Source organism: Papaver somniferum, chromosome 4 (assembly GCF_003573695.1).
Source record: "Papaver somniferum cultivar HN1 chromosome 4, ASM357369v1, whole genome shotgun sequence".
In the NCBI taxonomy this organism is placed as follows: Eukaryota; Viridiplantae; Streptophyta; class Magnoliopsida; order Ranunculales; family Papaveraceae; genus Papaver; species Papaver somniferum.
Window position 1 is genome coordinate 13,434,448 of NC_039361.1, and position 19,639 is coordinate 13,454,086.

Consider the following 19,639-nt stretch of genomic DNA (forward strand, 5'->3'; position numbering starts at 1 on the left):
TCAAGCATTCTGCAACTTTGCAGCAAACATGTCAAACATTAGTTCCTCGCCGCAAGGACCAACTGCAGGAAAACCATTATTCAATGGGACTTCTAACATATGATGAGAATATAAACCAACCCCTTCACACTTCTGTTGTTGACGACGATAATCCAAATACAAATTGAAATCCTCATTATTCATTGAAGTTGATGATGGTACATGATGATGAGCATATGACATTTCAGTCTCCATTTTATTCACTTCAAGATCAAAATCATCAGTATTGTTGTGTTTACAAGCTTTTAATGGAGGTGAGGAGGAAGAGGATGGAGAGTTGAACCTAGAGGCAGCAGTAGTTGGAGTAGAAATAGATTTCGGAAAGTACCCATGGATTATTTCTTCCAATAAACCAGAATCATATGATTCAGTTTGGAAGAAATCCATACCATTAACTGGACTTGCTGGTTCAGTACGCCTATCATAATCATCCACTATATGATTCACAGAAGAACCCTTAATAGAGTCATCAGCAGAACTAGGGTTTGGAAGAAAGTTATAACTAGCACAACTGCTGCTCTTCAAGTATGGAATTGGATGATATTCATGAGTAAGACTAGGAGCAGAAGAGGTTGAACCAAGAAAATCGAGAAAACAAGTATTCAACCGCACAGACGATGTTGAGTTTAAGTCATCACAAACATTACTCTCTTTAAGGTTCACGGCATAACCATTAATGACACGCAGGGAAGGTTTGCTACTAGTGTTTGGAGTAGTCCATTCAGAGAAAGTTGGATAGGATGATTTATGGTGATGAACAGGAAATGGTGAAGATTGTTTTGAGGTTAAAAACTGTAACGGAGGAAGACTGTGGTGGTGATGATGATGGGAAAGAGGGGATGAAGGAGGTGAATTAGCTGGGTAAACAAAGTTAGTTCTAGCTTTAGAACCACGCATAACTCTAGCAGCATAATCATAAGCACAGGCAGCTTCTTCAGCAGTATCGAACGTACCTAGCCAACGTCGTTCTTTTGATTGTGGATCACGTATTTCAGCTGCATAACGTCCCCATGGTCGACGCCGAACACCTCTATATCGACAACCAGCAGGTGTAACATTTCCATTACCATTACCAGTACTACCTCTTAAGGTTCTTTTGTTGTTTGGTTTTTTTGGGGTTTGGGTTTGGATTTCCGTGGTAGTTGTTGCAGTTGTAAAAAAGGGTAGCGGTAGCTCAAGGTTGATGTCAGCTTCCGATGAGTATGTGCAACCATTTAGACGTCTCATTGCTTCTTCCATATTTGGGTTTTATTTTGCTTCAGTGGAAATAGCGACAGAAAAGAGAGAGAAAGGTTCTGCAGATGAAGGAAGATTTTGGGTGTTGGTGGTGTATGCGTATAGAGAAGTGGATGGATGAGTAGTGGTATTTATAGAGAAATATGTTAACCCCTATCTTCAATCGTCCTCCTCTTTCAAAGGCTAGGGGTTAAAACTTATCTTTTGATGGGGTATATTTGTAAGCTTTTTCGAATTTTCCAACGCACACCATGCATGAATGGGAGAATCCGAGATATATGTTATTTGTTGCTCATCATCCCTTTTATTCTGTCCAATTAATTCTAGCTTTTGAAAACCACAATTTCATTTCACAGATTTTTTTAAGGTTTTGTTAACTTGTATATCCCTATACGTGTTAAGATTTAATAAATAATTGTTTAATGGTATTGGAAATTGTGTTTTTTTTCTTATTCTACTAGAAATTTGTAATTTTTATACTAAAAACAACAAATCATGTTCCCAATGCAAATAATTTTTGTTTTCATTGCAATAAAACAAACAAATCTTGTTTTCAGTGCAAAAAAATATTAATTTAATGCACCTTAACGCCTATAAGGTTATACAAGTTAGGAGGAATGAGGTAGATGGTTTGATGAGTAAATATATTAATTGAGCTCGACAATTTCCAAGATGAAAAAGAGAGAAGGTCCAGGGCATGATGATGAAAAGCGGAAGATAAGCACTCTTAGTTTCCTGGAATTTTGCTGGGCAAGAAGAGAATACTTGATTGATGTAGATGGAAGACTTCAATGGGATTTGATTTTTATTGGAAAACAAAAAAATAAAATAAAAAAGCGACAAGGATAGACGTTTATTTCTTCTTTTGGGTTCTTCTCCCAATTGATTATCAATAGCATTAGCATTCTAGCTATCTCAATCTCAATCTCAAACCAACGTGTAATAAATGAGAACATAATATTAAAAGACGGTTTAGGGGTTGTGTAGAGTTTTGATGACTTTTTTTGGGGAGTTGAAACAGCTGGTCTGCTCTTGCTGATTATCATTTTGAATGATTACAGTGGCGGTGGACAGAGGTTGTTCCTCTTGTTTTGGTCTCTCTTTAAGTTTTTGTTGTTGTTTTTTTCTGTAGCTAGATTAGTGTCGTTTAAAGTATGTTAAGTTAGGGTGTGTTTGGAATGGAAACAAATATGGTTTTGATGGTTCAAATGGACTTGTCTCTCGGGAACCAGGGAAGGTGGGTGCCAAGGGTCTTTATGAAGGGTTTTTAGGCTTGCTGATATTAGACTACTAGTAGTGGTGGTCTGCTTTGTACTATTTGTTCTCCAAGTCAGATCCACAAAACAAAAAAACATAACTTAATTAACTTATAAATTAACTGTTAATCTCAACTTAGTGGAGCTTTGGACCCTCTGGTCTTCGGCGAGTGATTTAAAATCTCCTTGTCTACTTAAAATACTCCTTTCGTCCCGCTATTAAGTGGCATAGTTCAAGTGTGCACAACTTTTAGGGTAAGCAAGGGGAAAAAAGTATTTTTAAGCATATTTTACAATTATATCCTTAGGGATAATAATTAGTGAAATTTTGAAATGATTTATCTCTCAAACTACACCACGGATGTTCGCAAACTTTATACCATTGAAAAGCATTTTAAAACACCTACGTAACGAATATAAATATGACTATCAAATTATGCATATTTCATATATTTCTTATAATCAATTAAAAGGATAATTTAAGAAATATCTCCTTATTTAGTGATATAAGTCACTTAATAGTGGGACAAAATCTAAAAATAAATAGGTCACTTAATAATGGGACGAAGGGAATATTTTTCTCCTAAAAGGAAGGGTTATGGGTGGTGCGCAAGTAAAACTAACTCTTCCGTTTCCAATGAGCTATGGTTCAAACGAAGGAACAAACTCACTGTGCTTAAATAGAAAATAAGCACTACACGGTAAAGAAAACCAGAATGTCCTACACGACATACAGTCTGTTGTCCAAGAAAAAAAAGTTTGCTACACGACAGACTGTATGCCGCGTAGGAAAAAGGATTAATACACGGTAGTCTGCCAGCCGTGTAGCCTTCTTTTATTCACACGACAGACTGTCAGTCGTGTAGCGTCACTACCAGGGGTGGAGTCATGAATTATGAGATGGGGTGCAAAAATTGCTAGGAGTGCAAAAAAATATTTTTAGGGGTGCAAAAAAACAAAAGAACCATCATTTGGGGCATACAAGATAATTTTAAGCATATTGAATAGGACAAAAACAGGGTTGGAAATAGTGTTTCTAGAGTACCCATATCCATCCATTTTTCATAAAGGCAAAAATACCCTTAAATGATTAGTGTTTAATAAGTGTTAGTTTTAATGATTAGTTGTTAATGAATAGAGTTAGTGTTAGTGTTAATTCAGGAGTAATTTTCTTTTAGAGAGATTGATTGGGTTATTATAGAAGAAGAAGACAAAGTGGAAAGAAAAAAATCCTTATTTTTTTTTTTTTAGATCTTTGTGATCGTTGATAAATGTGGAAGATGATGTTGAATATCCATTTGCAAGTTGAATTATCCAAAAGATTGAATTTTTACAAGAAGTTCGCTTGTCCAATGTTGGGTTCGTCTTACAATTATCAGCTGAACCTACTTATGATGAACAGTTCAGCTATTAGTTACTAGCCGAACCTAACTGGTAGATGGACAGTTCGGCTCATTCGAAACACAATACTTGTTAGCCGAATTTCTGTTTTGTATATTTTGCGGCAACTTGCAAGTTAGAAGTTCGGCTAATAAATTTGCTTTCTTGATCAGCCGAACATGTTTCTGTATTTTTGATAGGTGCATTATTTACATGTTTATAGTGTCAATTCAATCCTTTCTTTAGCTATTATTCCTGCATATTACTTTTAATTACGTTTGTTTTCTATTGTGCAGCCTTTGTTTGGATGAATCGACCAAAAGAAAGTGAAGTCTACTGATGGAGAATATCAAGTTCCAAATTAAACTCATTCAAATCAATGACATATTATCGTCATCTTCAAGAGAATGAAAATACGAAAACAACGCAAAAAGAAGGAGGCCATTCCGACATCGGACGAAGAAGTTATGTCCAAAATAAAATCTTAAAACTTGAGTGTACATAGATAAGTTCGGTTGATAACTCATCATCACGAGTTAGCCGAACCCGGAGCCTACAAATCAAGATTTTCGAAGTGTTTACAGAGATAAGTTCGGGTTAAAAGTAATCCAATCGAGTCAGCCGAACCTGACAACCACCCTGGGTAAATTTCACTTGTTAGGTTCGACCGGGAAAGGTTGGCAAGGTACTAGCCGAACTTGACACTGTTCAGGGACATGTTTGGATGCAAAATTGACTTCTATCACAAGGAGAAACGGTTTTGGAAGGATTCTAAAGCCTAACTTTGAGAGCTTTATATAAGAAAATCCCTAAGAAGAGATCTTTCAATCTTTATCATCTCTTTACACCACATTTTATCATTCATATTATCTTCCACATCATAAAAAATACATCCAAAGCCATAAAACGACATGCATCAATTTTGAGAAGAAAAATCAAGTTAGACAAGGTGATAAGTAACCCATAGATGGACAAGTTTGCAAAATGACACACCCGTACACATAATAAAGTTCGGCACACCCGATATTTATCAAACTGAGCCGAACACAGTACAATGGATTAACGAATATCAGTATTGAAGTTCGGCCAAAAAAAATTATCAGCCGAACATTAAGGTTCGGCTGATCTGATATTTAATGTAAAACATTTTTTTAGCCGAACTGTTCTTCTTCTGAAGAAAAAAAATTAAGTTCGGCTGATACATTTCAGCCGAACACGACTCTGTAACTACCAAAATGACGAAGATTTTCCAATACATCTCATTTTATCAATCAAATACGAATAAAAACAAGTTATGGGTTTGTGGGAAATACCTTTCAATGTGAAATTATAAAGAATCAGGGTTTATCTCTCGCTCTCCAACACCAATTAATCAACTATCCTCTTCAACTCCATCTTTTCCAAAAACCCTGTATTAAGATGCTGCGATTTTGATTTTTGAGAAGAGTTGGGTTGTTCTTCTTAAAGAGGGAGAATAAAAGGGAATAAGAAGAGAGAAGAAGAAGGAATAAGAGTTTAAGTTTAAAAAACATTAATTAATTAATTAATGGTTAATTAGTGGATAGCGGTTAATTAGTGAAGTAATTAAGTGGGTAACGGTTAATTAGTGGGAGGGTTTTAGGATTAGAATTTAATTTAGTAGAAAGGTAATAATGTAATTTAAACTATATAAGGGCATTATAGTAACTTAAGCATCACTAGAACACCCCTTGTCATCTTGCATTGGATGGCATAATAAGTATGTGTGCCCCAAAAATTTCATGAATGCCCCAAACGAGGGTTCAAACAAAAATGGGCTTGTATATAAAAATTCTTGTTGGGCCTAAAATAGGCTTTAGACCCAGCTGCGCAGAAGGGGCAATTGTACGCCCATGCAATGGGGTGGCTTCACCCCTGGCCACTACCAACCACTCCTTCGTCTGCAAAAGTGTATGAAAGAGTATGGAGCAAAGGAGGTTTTGAAAACCCCCGTAGTAAGAGCAAATTAGATCTAATCAGGAGTCCTGCATTTATTTTGAAGGGGTAACACTACCTATAACTCGTGCTCTAAGGGAATGGCACAATCATCTTTAGATAAAGTTGTTGCTCATGTATAAGAAAATCCATAACTAGGGATACGCTGGCTAATTGGGGGATATTTTTTTAGTCCCATCCATACTATCCTACTGAGGGGCGTTTTGTTGGACGAATTTACTAACTTATCCTTAATGATAATTTTAAAAAATAATAATTTACTATGTTATCCTTTATGATTATAAAAACCTAAATCTGAGAACCTAAAACCATTTTTCCTTCTTAATTATCCCTTGTTCTCTTGTCTCAAGTGCGGCTACGTTACTGAGTTGAAAGAAAATATCTCTATCATTAATTCAATACGATTTCATCGTCGCTTAAAAAAAAATTGGCGACTAATCACTTATATAAAAATGCCTCCTCGACATAAACTTAATCCTCAAATCAAAGTAATTGTTCAATCAACATCAAAATCACAACAAGTACTAGCAGATAGATTAAATCGGGTTGATGTTGAACAAGAAGAAGAATCAGAACGTCAAATGGGTTCGTTGAGAAGGTAAGTCATTCCCAGTTTTTCTTGAAGTGTTATTATTGATTTAAGAACTGTCTAGTTAGAAATGTAACTAAAATATTTCAGTTACAAATCGTTAATCACTTCCGGCAGAGCTTCTCGGCATTGAATTTTTATTTTATGTCGCATGTGTTTCCCGGTATAGTTTTGAATTTGAATACCATGTCGGCTGCCTTTGTCGACATGGATGTAAATTTTATTTCCATTCCAGTTGTTACTTGTATTAAAGAGAAAAATCTCTGGGTAAGTGTTATAGTAGCCAACATGGTTGAACTATTTGATTCCAATGTCGTTTTTTTTTGTCCTCATTGTCGGTTTTCACTAAACAATGTATGTTTTGTTGTGTTTTATGTCGACTGTGTTTCTTTTATGCTAGCATTATGGTTGAATGTATGTGGATCTTTAGTAGGTTTAAAGTTAAAGATATTAAGAAAGGAAAGAAAAAAGTTGTTGTGTCTGCCTCTCCTGAGTTTATGCCTCCTCGAGGTGGTTTGTTTGCGGTGTAACAATTATGAACAGGGCACGATGAACCTGAAAAGTGTTTGTTTGCGGGGAAAGACAGTTCGCTGGTTTTTTGGTAAAAAATGGTGGTACGGGCAAGTGCTCGATCAAGCAAATGCTCGAAGAAGAAAATCGTCTGAACCTTTAAACAAATGTACTGCACGGAAGTACTTTGAGTTCAAGAGACTAATCTGTATGACCTTAGCCTAAACCAAGAAATGGGCCTTCCAGGTTCAATTCGATCACAAAAGGAGGATAAAGGTTAATCTGTAGGGAGGGAAGCATAGATTTTGTGGAGATCAATGGAGATTTATCAGTTGATGATGTGATGTGTTGAACTGCTTTGAAGATGATTCTCTGTGTAGACGAGAGAAATCTTCTGAAACTGCTTGATAATTGACTACGTAGGTTTGCTTATGTTGAGTCTTGTTAACTTATCAAATCATAGGTTGAGGAACTTATTTATTGCAGAACATCAATCTCTTGTAAGTGGTACAGTTGAAGGAAATGGAAGAATGTAGAACTGAGGGAGCGTGCAAAGAAACCACTTCCACTTTGCGTAAAAGACTTGGTTGATTGACCATCCACTATTTCATTTCCTCCTTCAACCATCAACACGACTTACCACAACTCTCATTGTGGATGTGCCTCTCATCGAACTTGTTGTAGGCTGCCAGACCAAAACCCTAGTGATATCCCACCATGTGACATGAATTGATGTCTCATGTGTGAGTCTGCGTTGCAGACGTAATTGATGTGGTCAATCTTTGACCTAATTAGACAATGAGTCTTAATGGATGAACTGATCAGTTGAAGTTCATAATGAAGGATGAAGTGTTTGCTGGAACAACAACATGCCATGTGGACAGTGGACATTGAATTAGGTCATAACAAATCATTATGCTAGTTGAAGCAATAATGATAGTTCAATGAATTGGATTGACTATCATAAGTTAATAAGATTGTTAAATCGATCATTAACCATTATTTGATGCGTCGAGCATTTGATAGAAAGTCGAGTGAAAATATTCATTGTCGAATGATCACAAAAGTCGTATGCTATTCATAAGTCATGAGTCAGACGAATGACGAACAAAGAGATTATAATATTAAAATAATTGTCGACTGAAAAAATTGGATGTTGGTTGATGAACCAATAAAATACTGATAGTTGAATCAGTATGAAATTCTTGAATGTTGAAAATGTTGATGGTTGAATCAACATGAGAAATATTGCTATGTCGAGCAATTGACAGTTCAATCAATAAAATATTGATAAAATGATAATTAAAAATGACTAAATATTAGTTAAATAATTAAAATATTGATTGTTGGATCAGTATAAAAAACATTGGTGTTTGAACCTGTTCAGAATTATACTTAACTGGGCATTAGGTTTAGAATTATGCCAATTAGTGTTACTTGGCACGTGCTGAAGTATAGACGGGATCTTTAGAATTGTTGTCAGATCTAAAGATGTCTTGTGATAATCCATTGTTAACATACTCCGTTCTATGTGTGATTGATCACAAGAGGATTCAAGTTTTGGATGTGTAGGTACATTGAAGATTAAAGAAGATTTGAAGACGACAAAGATTTTTCTGACTAGTTCTCATATCTTCCGATTTGTGCACACAACCATAAATAGAAGAGCCTTAGTTGGGATAACACCAATTAGGTTGGGTATGTCATTCAATTCTTCAAGAACTTCTTTAGATGGGTTCTCTCTTTACTGAATTGACCAAGTTCTATTCTGGATCAAGACTGCTACTTTGGACTGTTTTCTATTTGTAGCTTTGTAACCTTTCTTGTGACCATCAACAGTGTTGTAGAAGGTTAATTCTCCATCAATCAAAAACTCCAAGACACTTGGCTATTCCTTTCTAAGGAGTCAGTTGTCTGGGCGAGTCACCTTCTTCTAGGTTTCGAGTTACCTTCTTATGCAGCGATTTTGAAAATGGTGAAACAATCCTAAACCGAGCTCGACGAACGTAAAAATCGATGCAAAAGGTACACGTGGCAATAATATAATGTAAATAAGTAAAATGTAAAATAAAATAAAATATTGTTAACTAACTTAGATGAAAAATAGAACCACCAAGATATTTTAAAAAAAGTTTCAGGACAATTTATAAGCTGGATTTTCAAATGGGGTGCTTTTCCAATATTCTCTTACTTTTCCTAATTAAAGACAAAAATTACTTGTAAGGTTGAAATTGATTATTTCCAAATAGGCAAGGTCTCCGTGAATTTAAAAACTATCATGTGGTCTGATGATTTTTATACTTCCTCATGCTATGGAGGTAGGGATTCGAACCTCGTAGTTACCAAAATCCACTCCAATTTAAAGAATTTGGAAATAATTTAGGAATCACTAGTCTAATTTATCAAAAAAATAAAATAAAATGTATATATATATATATATTTGTGTGAATTTTTTTTGTCGACTTTAAGTTTAAACATAATTCATATTTGATAAAAATTCACGCATGCCACAAAAGTCAATAGATAGCTGCCCACCAAAACAAAATTCTACCTTGGTTATCCACCTAAACTGAACCAGTAAACCTAAAATAAATAGTGCTCAATCCCCATGCTATCTTATTTGGTCTCCAATTCATTCAAGCACGTATTGCACGAACATGAGTGTAGGGTGTAGTTGTCTACCTCATTCCACCATTGGGCGTTATTTTTTTCTCCTACGATAGTTTTCTGAATCCATGTTCGGACATAGAAATCTTTGGCAATTAATGACTGAGATACGTATGTGTATGTACTATTACTATTAGACAATAAGTAGCACTAGGAGTATAGGATGAGGATATGAGGAGGAGAATGATCAATGAGTAAATCGAGAAGTGGGAAAGCAAATCTCTAAATTAAGCATATATATTTTGTCAATTTTTGTCTCCCTTCTTTATGTAGCTCCCCTATGCCTACGATTAGCTAATTAAGCTACTGTTGGGCACAACAACTAACAGTCTCTGAATAGTAGTAAGACCTTTTCAGACTCCTGATCTTATGTCCTCGCTCTCAACCAAAACCAAAAAGACAAACGAATAAAACAAACTTACTAACCTTTAGGTTATTTGATCTCTCGGCACCAAAGCTCTTTGATATGCCGGCCGGACAGATTATCTGCAGATGGAACAGTGAAATGTTGAAAGAGTCCACATGAGATGTTGTTTTCGTAGTTAGCAATTCGAAATTCGTAAAAACGTGCAACTACTATCCCGTAAAAGCCAAGTCTAGTTAAAATCTAATACTACACGGTATAGTACATGTAGTACATGTATAATTTATTTTGGAGATATGAATTCGGTACGGCCTCTACAATAAATAATTTTTTTTCATATATTAATTTTGATTTGTAACATTTATTTGTTATTAGTTCCTATATAAAGTAATCGATATGATTCCCTTTGCTTTGTAATTGGTATTCTTTTAAATATATTTTAACCAAGCTTATTTTAACATGCTAAGAGCAACCACAATCATGAAACGGACCAAATACCAAAAGCCAGACTAAAAGCCAAAAAAATTTGGTATTCTGGGTGTTCAAGCGCAATGGGGGACGACCAAAATTTGGTGAAGCGTAACTTATACGAACGCTTGGTGCGAGACGGAACTTATACTCACGTTTCTTGACCGAGCGTCTTTATAATATGCGTCTGAACGAAACGGAGGTATTACGTGCGCCTGATTGAGGCGCAGGTATAGTTCACGCCTAACATGGGACGGCGATGGAAAGTGCGTCTAGTGGGATGGAGATGTTATGTGCGTCTGATACATACGGAGATAGAAAGTGCGTATGACTCGTGCGGACATAGAAGGTGCGTCTGGGTAGCCAAAGAAAAAAATCAAAAATGTTCGTGAGAAGTAAATGATTTGAGCACTGCACATTCGTTTCTTGCTTCCTCCTCAAAGCGGGTAGTTTATGATGTTGATATGGATGGGGGGCGTAACTGCTTAGAGCAACCACAGCCATGGTGAAAGAGGAAGTTAACTGGGTGCATATAATCAATGAAAATTAAAACTGGTATCAGGCGCACACTATTCTTCTGCCCATCTCATACGTAACTTAAAGTTGCGTTTCATCCAGACGCACGTATAATCAACGCCCATATCATACGTAACTTAAAGTTACGTTTCATCCAGACGCACAATAAAACTACGCCTGATATTGGGCGGATGTATTAGATGCGTTTGAAGGGGCGGAGTTTATACATGCGCCTGACTCGTACGGTGTTTATATGCTCGCCTGATTGCATACGGTGATTAAACTTACGCCTGGTTTCATACGCTCCTAATACTTCCGTCCAACTATATCTTCTTTAGTCTGGACAGACGACCACATTTGGTCTCAAACCCTAAATTTGGCGACCAAATTTGGGTTTACTCCTCACCAATGCGGCACTCTCTAGGACCACATTTGGGTTTAGTACCCAAATTTGGTCGTGACTGTGGTTGCTCTAAAGATTGTCAACTACTGCTTCTATAATATAATATTACTCTTAAACTCTATTACTATATTTTGATTGGCAACCTACCAACCAGCTGGGCTCCAACTCCCTTTTGAATAGCAATACCTAATCTATGGAAAATAAAACTACCAAAACCACTACTGTCATCATTGCTAGCTAAAAATTTCTTCAGACGCTTGAAAAAGCATAAAGTATCTTCACCGAGTTCCCATAAGGTAGAGAAAGTTAGAACACCCAGATCATATCCATGTGATACACACTTGTCTAAGTATTTAGTGCGTTTTCGCGAAACAACGCTAGAAATAGATTTGCCTGGAACGAAAGAGCGAGTACCTTGACCCGTGAAGGGAGAGACACCTGTAACATCCACGAAGACATCTTGACCATTTTCCCAGTTAAGAACGAGGATATCAGCAAGCCGTAAATCTTTGTCATCATCTGACAGAAACCCAAGAGAAACTTTCTTACGCGCAGGCACACCAGTTTTGTAACAAATGTCAGCTATAACATCACGTACAAACACTACACCAAATTCAGTAATTTGTAACACTAATGAGTGTGATAATAGTTGTTACACAAATTTGTGTGACATTGATGAAAAGTGTAACAATATATTCCTATTTTATTTTATTTTATGTTTTATTAATTACGTCACACCAAAAAGTGTCACAATTCAAATACGTAATATACTTTTTAATAATCATTATACAAAGCTTTTGGTTGGTTGGTGTGCCAATGGAAAACACACAGAAGCTTGCAAGTATACAAGGTCAAGTTTATAGAATAGAAGGAAAGCAGGGGAAAGTCCACAGGGAGTGGGAGCATACAAGAAGTTTTCCTAAGCTAGCAAATGATGTAAAACAAGATACAATTTCACAATGTTATAGTGGCAGTGAAACAAAGAAGGCAAATGGCATGAACCAAGGCTGCAAGGTAAAGCAAAGAAAACAACTAAGAAAATAGCAAGGTAAAGCAGCTAAGAACCAAGGCTTGGAAGCCAAGGGCAGAGGTGAGTTTGTGCATTGACTTCAGTGCACAAAAGGCTTCAAAATGCAAGAAAAAAAAGGCAAGAAAATAAACTGAACTGAAAGCACACAGAACTGAACTTGAGTGACTGAAAAAAAGAAAAGGAATTGTGGCTAAGCTAAGGCTTAGATTCCACCTGGTGTCCTAATCAGATAGCATATTCCTAGGTTGAGTTGAGTCCAATGCATACAATATAAAGGAAAGAAAAACAGCTTGCTAACAGAAATACCCCTAGTATTGACTGTCTTTTGACAGCACAATCAATCACAAGCAATCATAGCACTGCTTTCTTCCCAATGCACAAGATAAACAAGCATATGGCATCCTATCCTAGCAATTTACCACTTGACAGTGCACCAAGGCTTCATCACAGCCTTAGCTTGTTGCTAATTAGCTCATACTCAACATGTTACAAACACAAGCATTCATCATGCAAAATAATTCAAACATAACATACACACAACAATCAACTGTAACTGCATAAGAAGACTGAAATTTTGAATTGCATAAATTTTGTTTCAAGTTTCTACTGGCTCGTCCAGAGAACATCCCCCCACACCAAACATTACAAATTTATACTCCCCCTATCAGAATTAGGGTTCCAACCCCTTTTTCCCAAAAACAGAAAATTAGGTGAAATTGATTTACCTAATGTGTTGAGATACTCACTCCATCTCGTCTAAGGGTGCACAGGAACCGAGCCGGACCGACGGACCGAACCGGAACCGATGGAACCGTACCTGATTTTGGACCGAACCGAGGTACAAGGTACAAGTACCGGTCCCAAAAATAGGAACCGAGCTCTGGGGGTACAGGTACACGGTCCAACAAATGAACCGTCCCGTACCGGACCGAAGTCCCGAATAACAAGTGCTATCAGCAAAATTTAACACATGAACCATGGTTTTCTTTAAGATAAGTCCTGGTACAATGACTTCAGAAGGCGTTTTATTGTTCCAAGGGTGTTGTAACTTACGGCAGACCTCCTCGGAATCATCCAACAGAGGTGATTTTCACAATATATGTTCATTATATACACCACAAAATAAAAGTCCAACAGGGGAAACATTAATGAGATAACTATGACCACAACCTGGATAGCTGTGCAATATGTGATAGATCTCAGCCACAACCAATGTTCTGCGGAGTAGTTACCCTTGCTAACACACCTACTACAGTTGCTGAATGAAAGAGTACTAGTCAATAAACTGTACAATGATTGGTTAGATGCTTATTTTGTCCCAAGTGGTAATGGTCCAAAGGAAGTTGACAGGAAGACCTCAGTGTGGAGATATTGGACCCATGAATGGGATAATCATGGTGTTTTCTCTCAACTTTCCAATGTAGACTACTTTCGCAACACGGACGTCCTCTTCGAGCAGTTATGGCCGATTTGATCAACAGGGATTAATTGTTCAAGGAATGGTTAACGCCACCAAGGCTTCGGAGTTTCTAAGACAGTTACTTGGAGTAAAACCATGGTTGAAATGCCTATTTAACAGTATAGGTGACGAACTGCTGTTTGATTTGTTATTAATATTGCTACTTATTAGTTGTTGCTTTGAGATATTGAAAAATAGGTAAAAAAGTAAAAAACATGGCAGTAGGTTTCTTTTTTTTTTTTCCCCTGAAATGGAACCAGAACCGGTACCGGTACCGACCGGAACCGGCCGGTCCCGAATGGAACCGGAACCGAAGTACTCGGTACCGGGACCGGTCCATTTTTTTGGTACCGAAGGGTGTAAGGTACAGGTACTCGGTCTCGGCAAGAACCGAGACGAACCGTACCGTGTGCACCCTTAATCTCGTCGACCCACTCTCCAATTACTTCTCCTCGTTCATCTCATGCTCCAATTGTTGCTTTAACATCACTTATATCCCCAATTTCTCACCTAGGGTTTCAGTGAGAAGAGAGATGAGAAATTGGAGAAATTAGTGGTTGATAAAGAGATAGCACGTGATGGTGATGATGGGCTTAGGTTTAGGGTTGGTTTGGTGGCGTAGATGGTGGAGTGATTTGGGGAGAAGATGGTGGTGATGGAGACGGACATGGTGGTGGTACGGGTTCTGAAGGAAGAAGAGATGGAGAAGAAAGAAGAAAGGTGCGTTTGGCTGGGTATAGGGTGTTCGATACTTGGGTGTTAGGCGGGTTCAGCGAGGTTTGATGATCTGCGACAAGGAGCGATGGATGGGAAGATGGTAGGTGGATCCAACGGCGATATGGAGGTAAGCGTGTAGCGACCGTCGGATGAAGGGATGTAGCAAAACGGACGACCCAAGATGGAGATGGGCGTTGTGATGTAAAGCGGGGGCTTCGGAGTTTGATGTGCGATGATGGAGCGACTGTAGGATGCTGAAATGCTTCGATCTGACGGCTGAAATCCGAGACGGGCTTGGATATAGAAAATGGGTTTGGGTGAGGGTTTTGGGCCTTGGGTATAGAATATGGGTTTGGGAAATGAGTTTGGGCTTGGAAAATCTTGAGCCCACTTCTTCTTTAAGAACAAATCTCTTCTTCAAGCCCATTTCTACCCTTTTTGGTCTTCCGCACATCATTCTTCACGGCTTCCTTGTGTAATTCCTCCCGGCTTTTCACCGCTTTTCTGCTCTTTTCCGCTCCGCTATTCATCCAGACTTTATTTATTACCTAAAAATGCAAAATTAAGTAAGAAAAATATTTATTCTTGGAAACAATGAAAATACAGAATATGGGATAAAATGTAGAATTAATGCGCAAAAGATGAGTTAAATGCCAACAAAAAGGGATAAATATATACATTATTTGGCACTCATCAAATACCCCCAAACCTGAATTTTACTTGTCCTCAAGTAAAACAAAACTAAGGAAATCCTACCTATACCACTGTTGCTGGTCTCTCGAATGCATTTAGCGTATGCACTAAGCCTTTTAAACCACTAAGTGTCCCTAGTGGACGAGTTGAAGTCTCGTGAAGGTTTGCTTAGAACGTACCTACAAAGTTCTAGGTCAAAATATAAGCTCAGATTCCATCAAATGTGACATGTGCAAAACAGTTTAAGCTCACAGCAAAATGGAGATGTCAATCTAGCTATCGAAGGCACAATCCTAGCACTGGTAACAAAAAAAAGACATGTGATAAGAGTGTAAAGTGTATCTACACATGTGTAAAGAAAGATCTGAAGTTATGACTACTAATCACCAAGAGATAGTTTCTCAGGCTAAGAACTGAGGTCGAAATCTAGCTAGCTGTCCGGACTTTACGAGAATTGTGAATGAGTTGGAGGTATTTCACAATTACTCGCGTTGTACATCAATGGCATACACCCTCCTTACTTATTACAATGAAACAACAAAAGACTATTTACATGACTCTTATTTACATTGACTACTCCTTTTTTTTTGGAACAAGAGAGATGGAATTGATAAATACTTGATTTTTTTTTTTTTTCTGATATTTTTTTTTTTTTTTTTTTTTTTTTTTTTTTTTTTTTTTTTTTTTTTTTTTTTTTTTTTTGAACAAGAAACACTTTTGATACATAACAAAAGGAAACAAAAGATTACATGACACTTTGCAAGAGGTAGCCCTTTTTGATGCACCCAGTTAAATTCGATGGTTGTCTTTCTTAATGTAACCTCCACCTTCTATCCCAACCAACCAAAGAACAAGCTAGTCAAGTTTCGTTCAGTATTCTAAAGTGATTGGCAATCGTAACTTCCTATCAAACACCTTGAAGATCGAGGCCATACATGTATTGGTAGATCGTGCGCGTGCAAATTTCTTATCACTATGTGAATTGTGCTAGAATCAGGGTGCCTAAATATCTAGACTAAGACTCCTAATAATTACATATTTGCACAAGAGTCAACATTTCAAGGTAAATGAGCTCCATTTTTATGATTTTTTATTTTTTAATTTTTTTTTTAATTTTTCAATTTTTTCAAAAGAAGGAGTTCGTTTTCAATTATGCATATTATCATGGTATCTACTCTATACCCCCAAACCTAAACTAAACATTGTCCTCAATGTTTCAAAATATGGAAAGAATTATAAAACATATATGAAGAGGAACATGCTGAGTAGAGTAAAAGGAGAGAATACCCGATTGTACGGCGAAAGCTCGATTAAAACTCCGTTATTCAAGGCAAAAATCCATCATATTAGGAGTCACAATGGATGAGCACAAAATATACAAAAGGAAATTTAACTAACACATTATCTACAAGAAAATTTGGTTTTTAATGGGATTGGACTTTTTGGAAAAAATTTGGTTTTGTGGGAAACATTTGGTTTTGATGGGAAAACGAAAATTTTGGTTTTTAGGGAAAGATTTGGAAAACTTTTTGGTTATTTAGGGAAAGAGTGGACCAGTTTAGTCCACATAGACTGGGTCCTCCAGGTTGGTTGTTTCAATGTCGGGTGGAAATGGCTCAAGGAATGGCTTTAATCTCTGCCCGTTGACTTTGAAAACGTTCTTGTTGGAGACATCCTCCAGCTCTACAGCTCCATGAGGAAAAACTGTGCGTACTAGGTACGGACCCTTCCATCTGGAACGCAGTTTTCCTGGAAAAAGATGTAATCGGGAGTCATACAGCAAGACTTTCTGACCAGGAGTGAAGGATTTGCGCAGAATACGCTTATCATGAAACATCTTCATCTTCTGCTTATATAACTTGGCACTGTCATAAGCCTCATTTCTCAATTCTTCCAACTCGTTGAGTTGAAGTTTCCTTTGAATTCCAGCTTCGTCCAGAGAAAAGTTCAGCTCTTTGATTGCCCAGTAGGCACGATGTTCTAATTCCACAGGTAGATGGCACGGCTTTCCATACACTAGACGATAGGGGGACATGCCAATTGGTGTCTTATAAGCTGTTCTATAGGCCCACAAAGCATCATTCAATCTCAATGACCAATCTTTCCTGACGGGTTGACCGTCTTCTCCAGAATGTGCTTAATTTCCCTATTAGACACTTCCACTTGTCCACTGTCTGAGGGTGGTACGGAGTAGCAACCTTGTGAGTTATGCCATACTTGCGTACTAAAGACTCAAAGTACTTGTTACGAAAATGTGAACCCCGTCACTGATGATAGCTCTAGGGGTACCAAAACGTGAAATATGTTTCCTTTAGAAATGAAAGTACCACCTTGTGGTCATTTGTTCTGGTTGCTATGGCTTCTACCCACTTAGAAACGTAATCAACTGCGACTAGGATGTACAACTTGCTGTCAGACATGGGAAATGGACCCATGAAGTCTATCCCCCAAACATCAAAAATCTCCACAATCAAAATGGGGTTCAATGGCATCATGTTTCTCCTCGAAATGCTTCCTAGCTTTTGACAGCGTTCACAAGCAACACAATAATCATGGCAATCCTTGAACAATGATGGCCAATAGAATCCACACTGCAAGATCTTTGCAGCGGTTTTCTTGGCACTGAAATGGCCTCCACATGCTTGGTCATGACAGAAAGATATCACATCTTTCTGTTCAGTGTTGGGGACACATCTCCTAATGATTTGGTCTGGAGTACTTAAACAAATATGGGTCATCCCAAAGGAAATGTTTGACTTCAGCCAGGAATTTAGAGCGGTCTTGTCTCGACCAACGTGAGGGCATCCTACCTGTAGCGAGGTAGTTAACAATATCAGCAAACCAAGGAAGGTCTGAGATAGACATCAGCTGTTCATCTGGGAATGATTCTCTAATCAGCTCACATTCATCAATAGACTCTAAAGTTAATCTAGACAAATGATCAGCAACCACATTCTCACAACCTTTCTTATCACGGATTTCGAGATCGAATTCCTGTAATAAGAGTATCCATCGAATAAGGCGAGCTTTAGCATCCTTCTTGGAAAGATGATACTTCAAAGCCGCATGGTCTGTGTATATGATGATCTTAGACCCTATCAGATAAGATCTAAACTTGTCTAATGCGAAAACGACGGCAAGCAATTCCTTCTCGGTAGTTGAATAATTGAGTTGGGCATCATTAAGGGTTTTGCTAGCATAGTATATCACATATGGTAGTCTATCAACTCGCTGTCCTAAAACAGCACCAACAGCATAATCAGAGGCATCACACATAAGTTCGAACGGAAGCTTCCAATCGGGTGGTCGGACTATAGGAGCGGTGGTGAGAAGGGTTTTTAATTCCTCCCATGCCTTCACACAAGCAGCATCGAAATTGAAGGCAACATCTTTGGAGAGAAGACTGCACAGAGGTCTGGAGATTTTGCTGAATCTTTGATGAATCGCCGGTAAAAACCAGCATGACCTAGAAATGATCTGATCTCCTTCACAGAGCAAGGTTGTGGTAGATGTTGAATGAGGTCAACTTTAGCTTTATCCACTTCAATTCCTTTTCTGAGATGATGTGTCCTAGAACTATTCCTGAATTCACCATAAAATGGCATTTTTCCCAATTTAGAACAAGGTTCTTTTCTTTACATCTGGATATCACGAGGGCAAGATGCTTCAAACATTCGTCAAACGAGGAACCAAAAACAGAGAAATCATCCATAAAGATCTCGAGAAAACTATCTATCATGTCAGAAAAAATGCTCATCATGCAACGCTGAAAAGTAGCAGGTGCATTACACAACCCGAAGGGCATACGTCTATAAGCAAACGTCCCAAATGGACACGTGAATGTAGTTTTTTCCTGATCTTCGGAGCAATGTGAATTTGGTTATAACCGGAAAAGCCATCTAGAAAACAGTAGTGACTGTGTCCAGACACACGTTCTAGCATTTGGTCAATGAAAGGGAGCGGGAAGTGATCCTTCCTTGTTACTGTGTTCAACTTCCTGTAGTCGATGCATACTCGCCATCCTGTGGTTGTACGAGTAGGGACTAATTCATTCTTGTCGTTCTGAACTACAGTAATGCCTGACTTCTTAGGCACAACTTGAATGGGACTAACCCATTTGCTATCGGGAATTGGGTATATGATACCCGCATCAAGTAGTTTCAGGATCTCTCCTTTGACTACATCTCTCATGTTAGGATTAAGTCTCCTTTGCATTTCCCTAGATGGTTTGGCATTCTCTTCAAGGTTAATGTGGTGCATGCAAATGGTGGGACTAATTCCTTTGAGATCTGAGATGGTCCATCCTAAGGCCTCTTTGTGTTCCTTAAGTACTTCTAA

General features: G+C 37.8%; 1 protein-coding gene across 1 annotated transcript; it reads right to left on the reverse strand.

Annotated features, from left to right (window-relative positions):
* Nucleotides 1-1,278, reverse strand: LOC113272036 (ethylene-responsive transcription factor ESR2-like). The gene has a single exon (XM_026521950.1). The coding sequence runs from the start codon at nt 1,276-1,278 to the stop codon at nt 1-3; it is 1,278 nt and encodes a 425-aa protein (XP_026377735.1).
* Between the last annotated feature and the right edge of the window lie 18,361 nt (nt 1,279-19,639).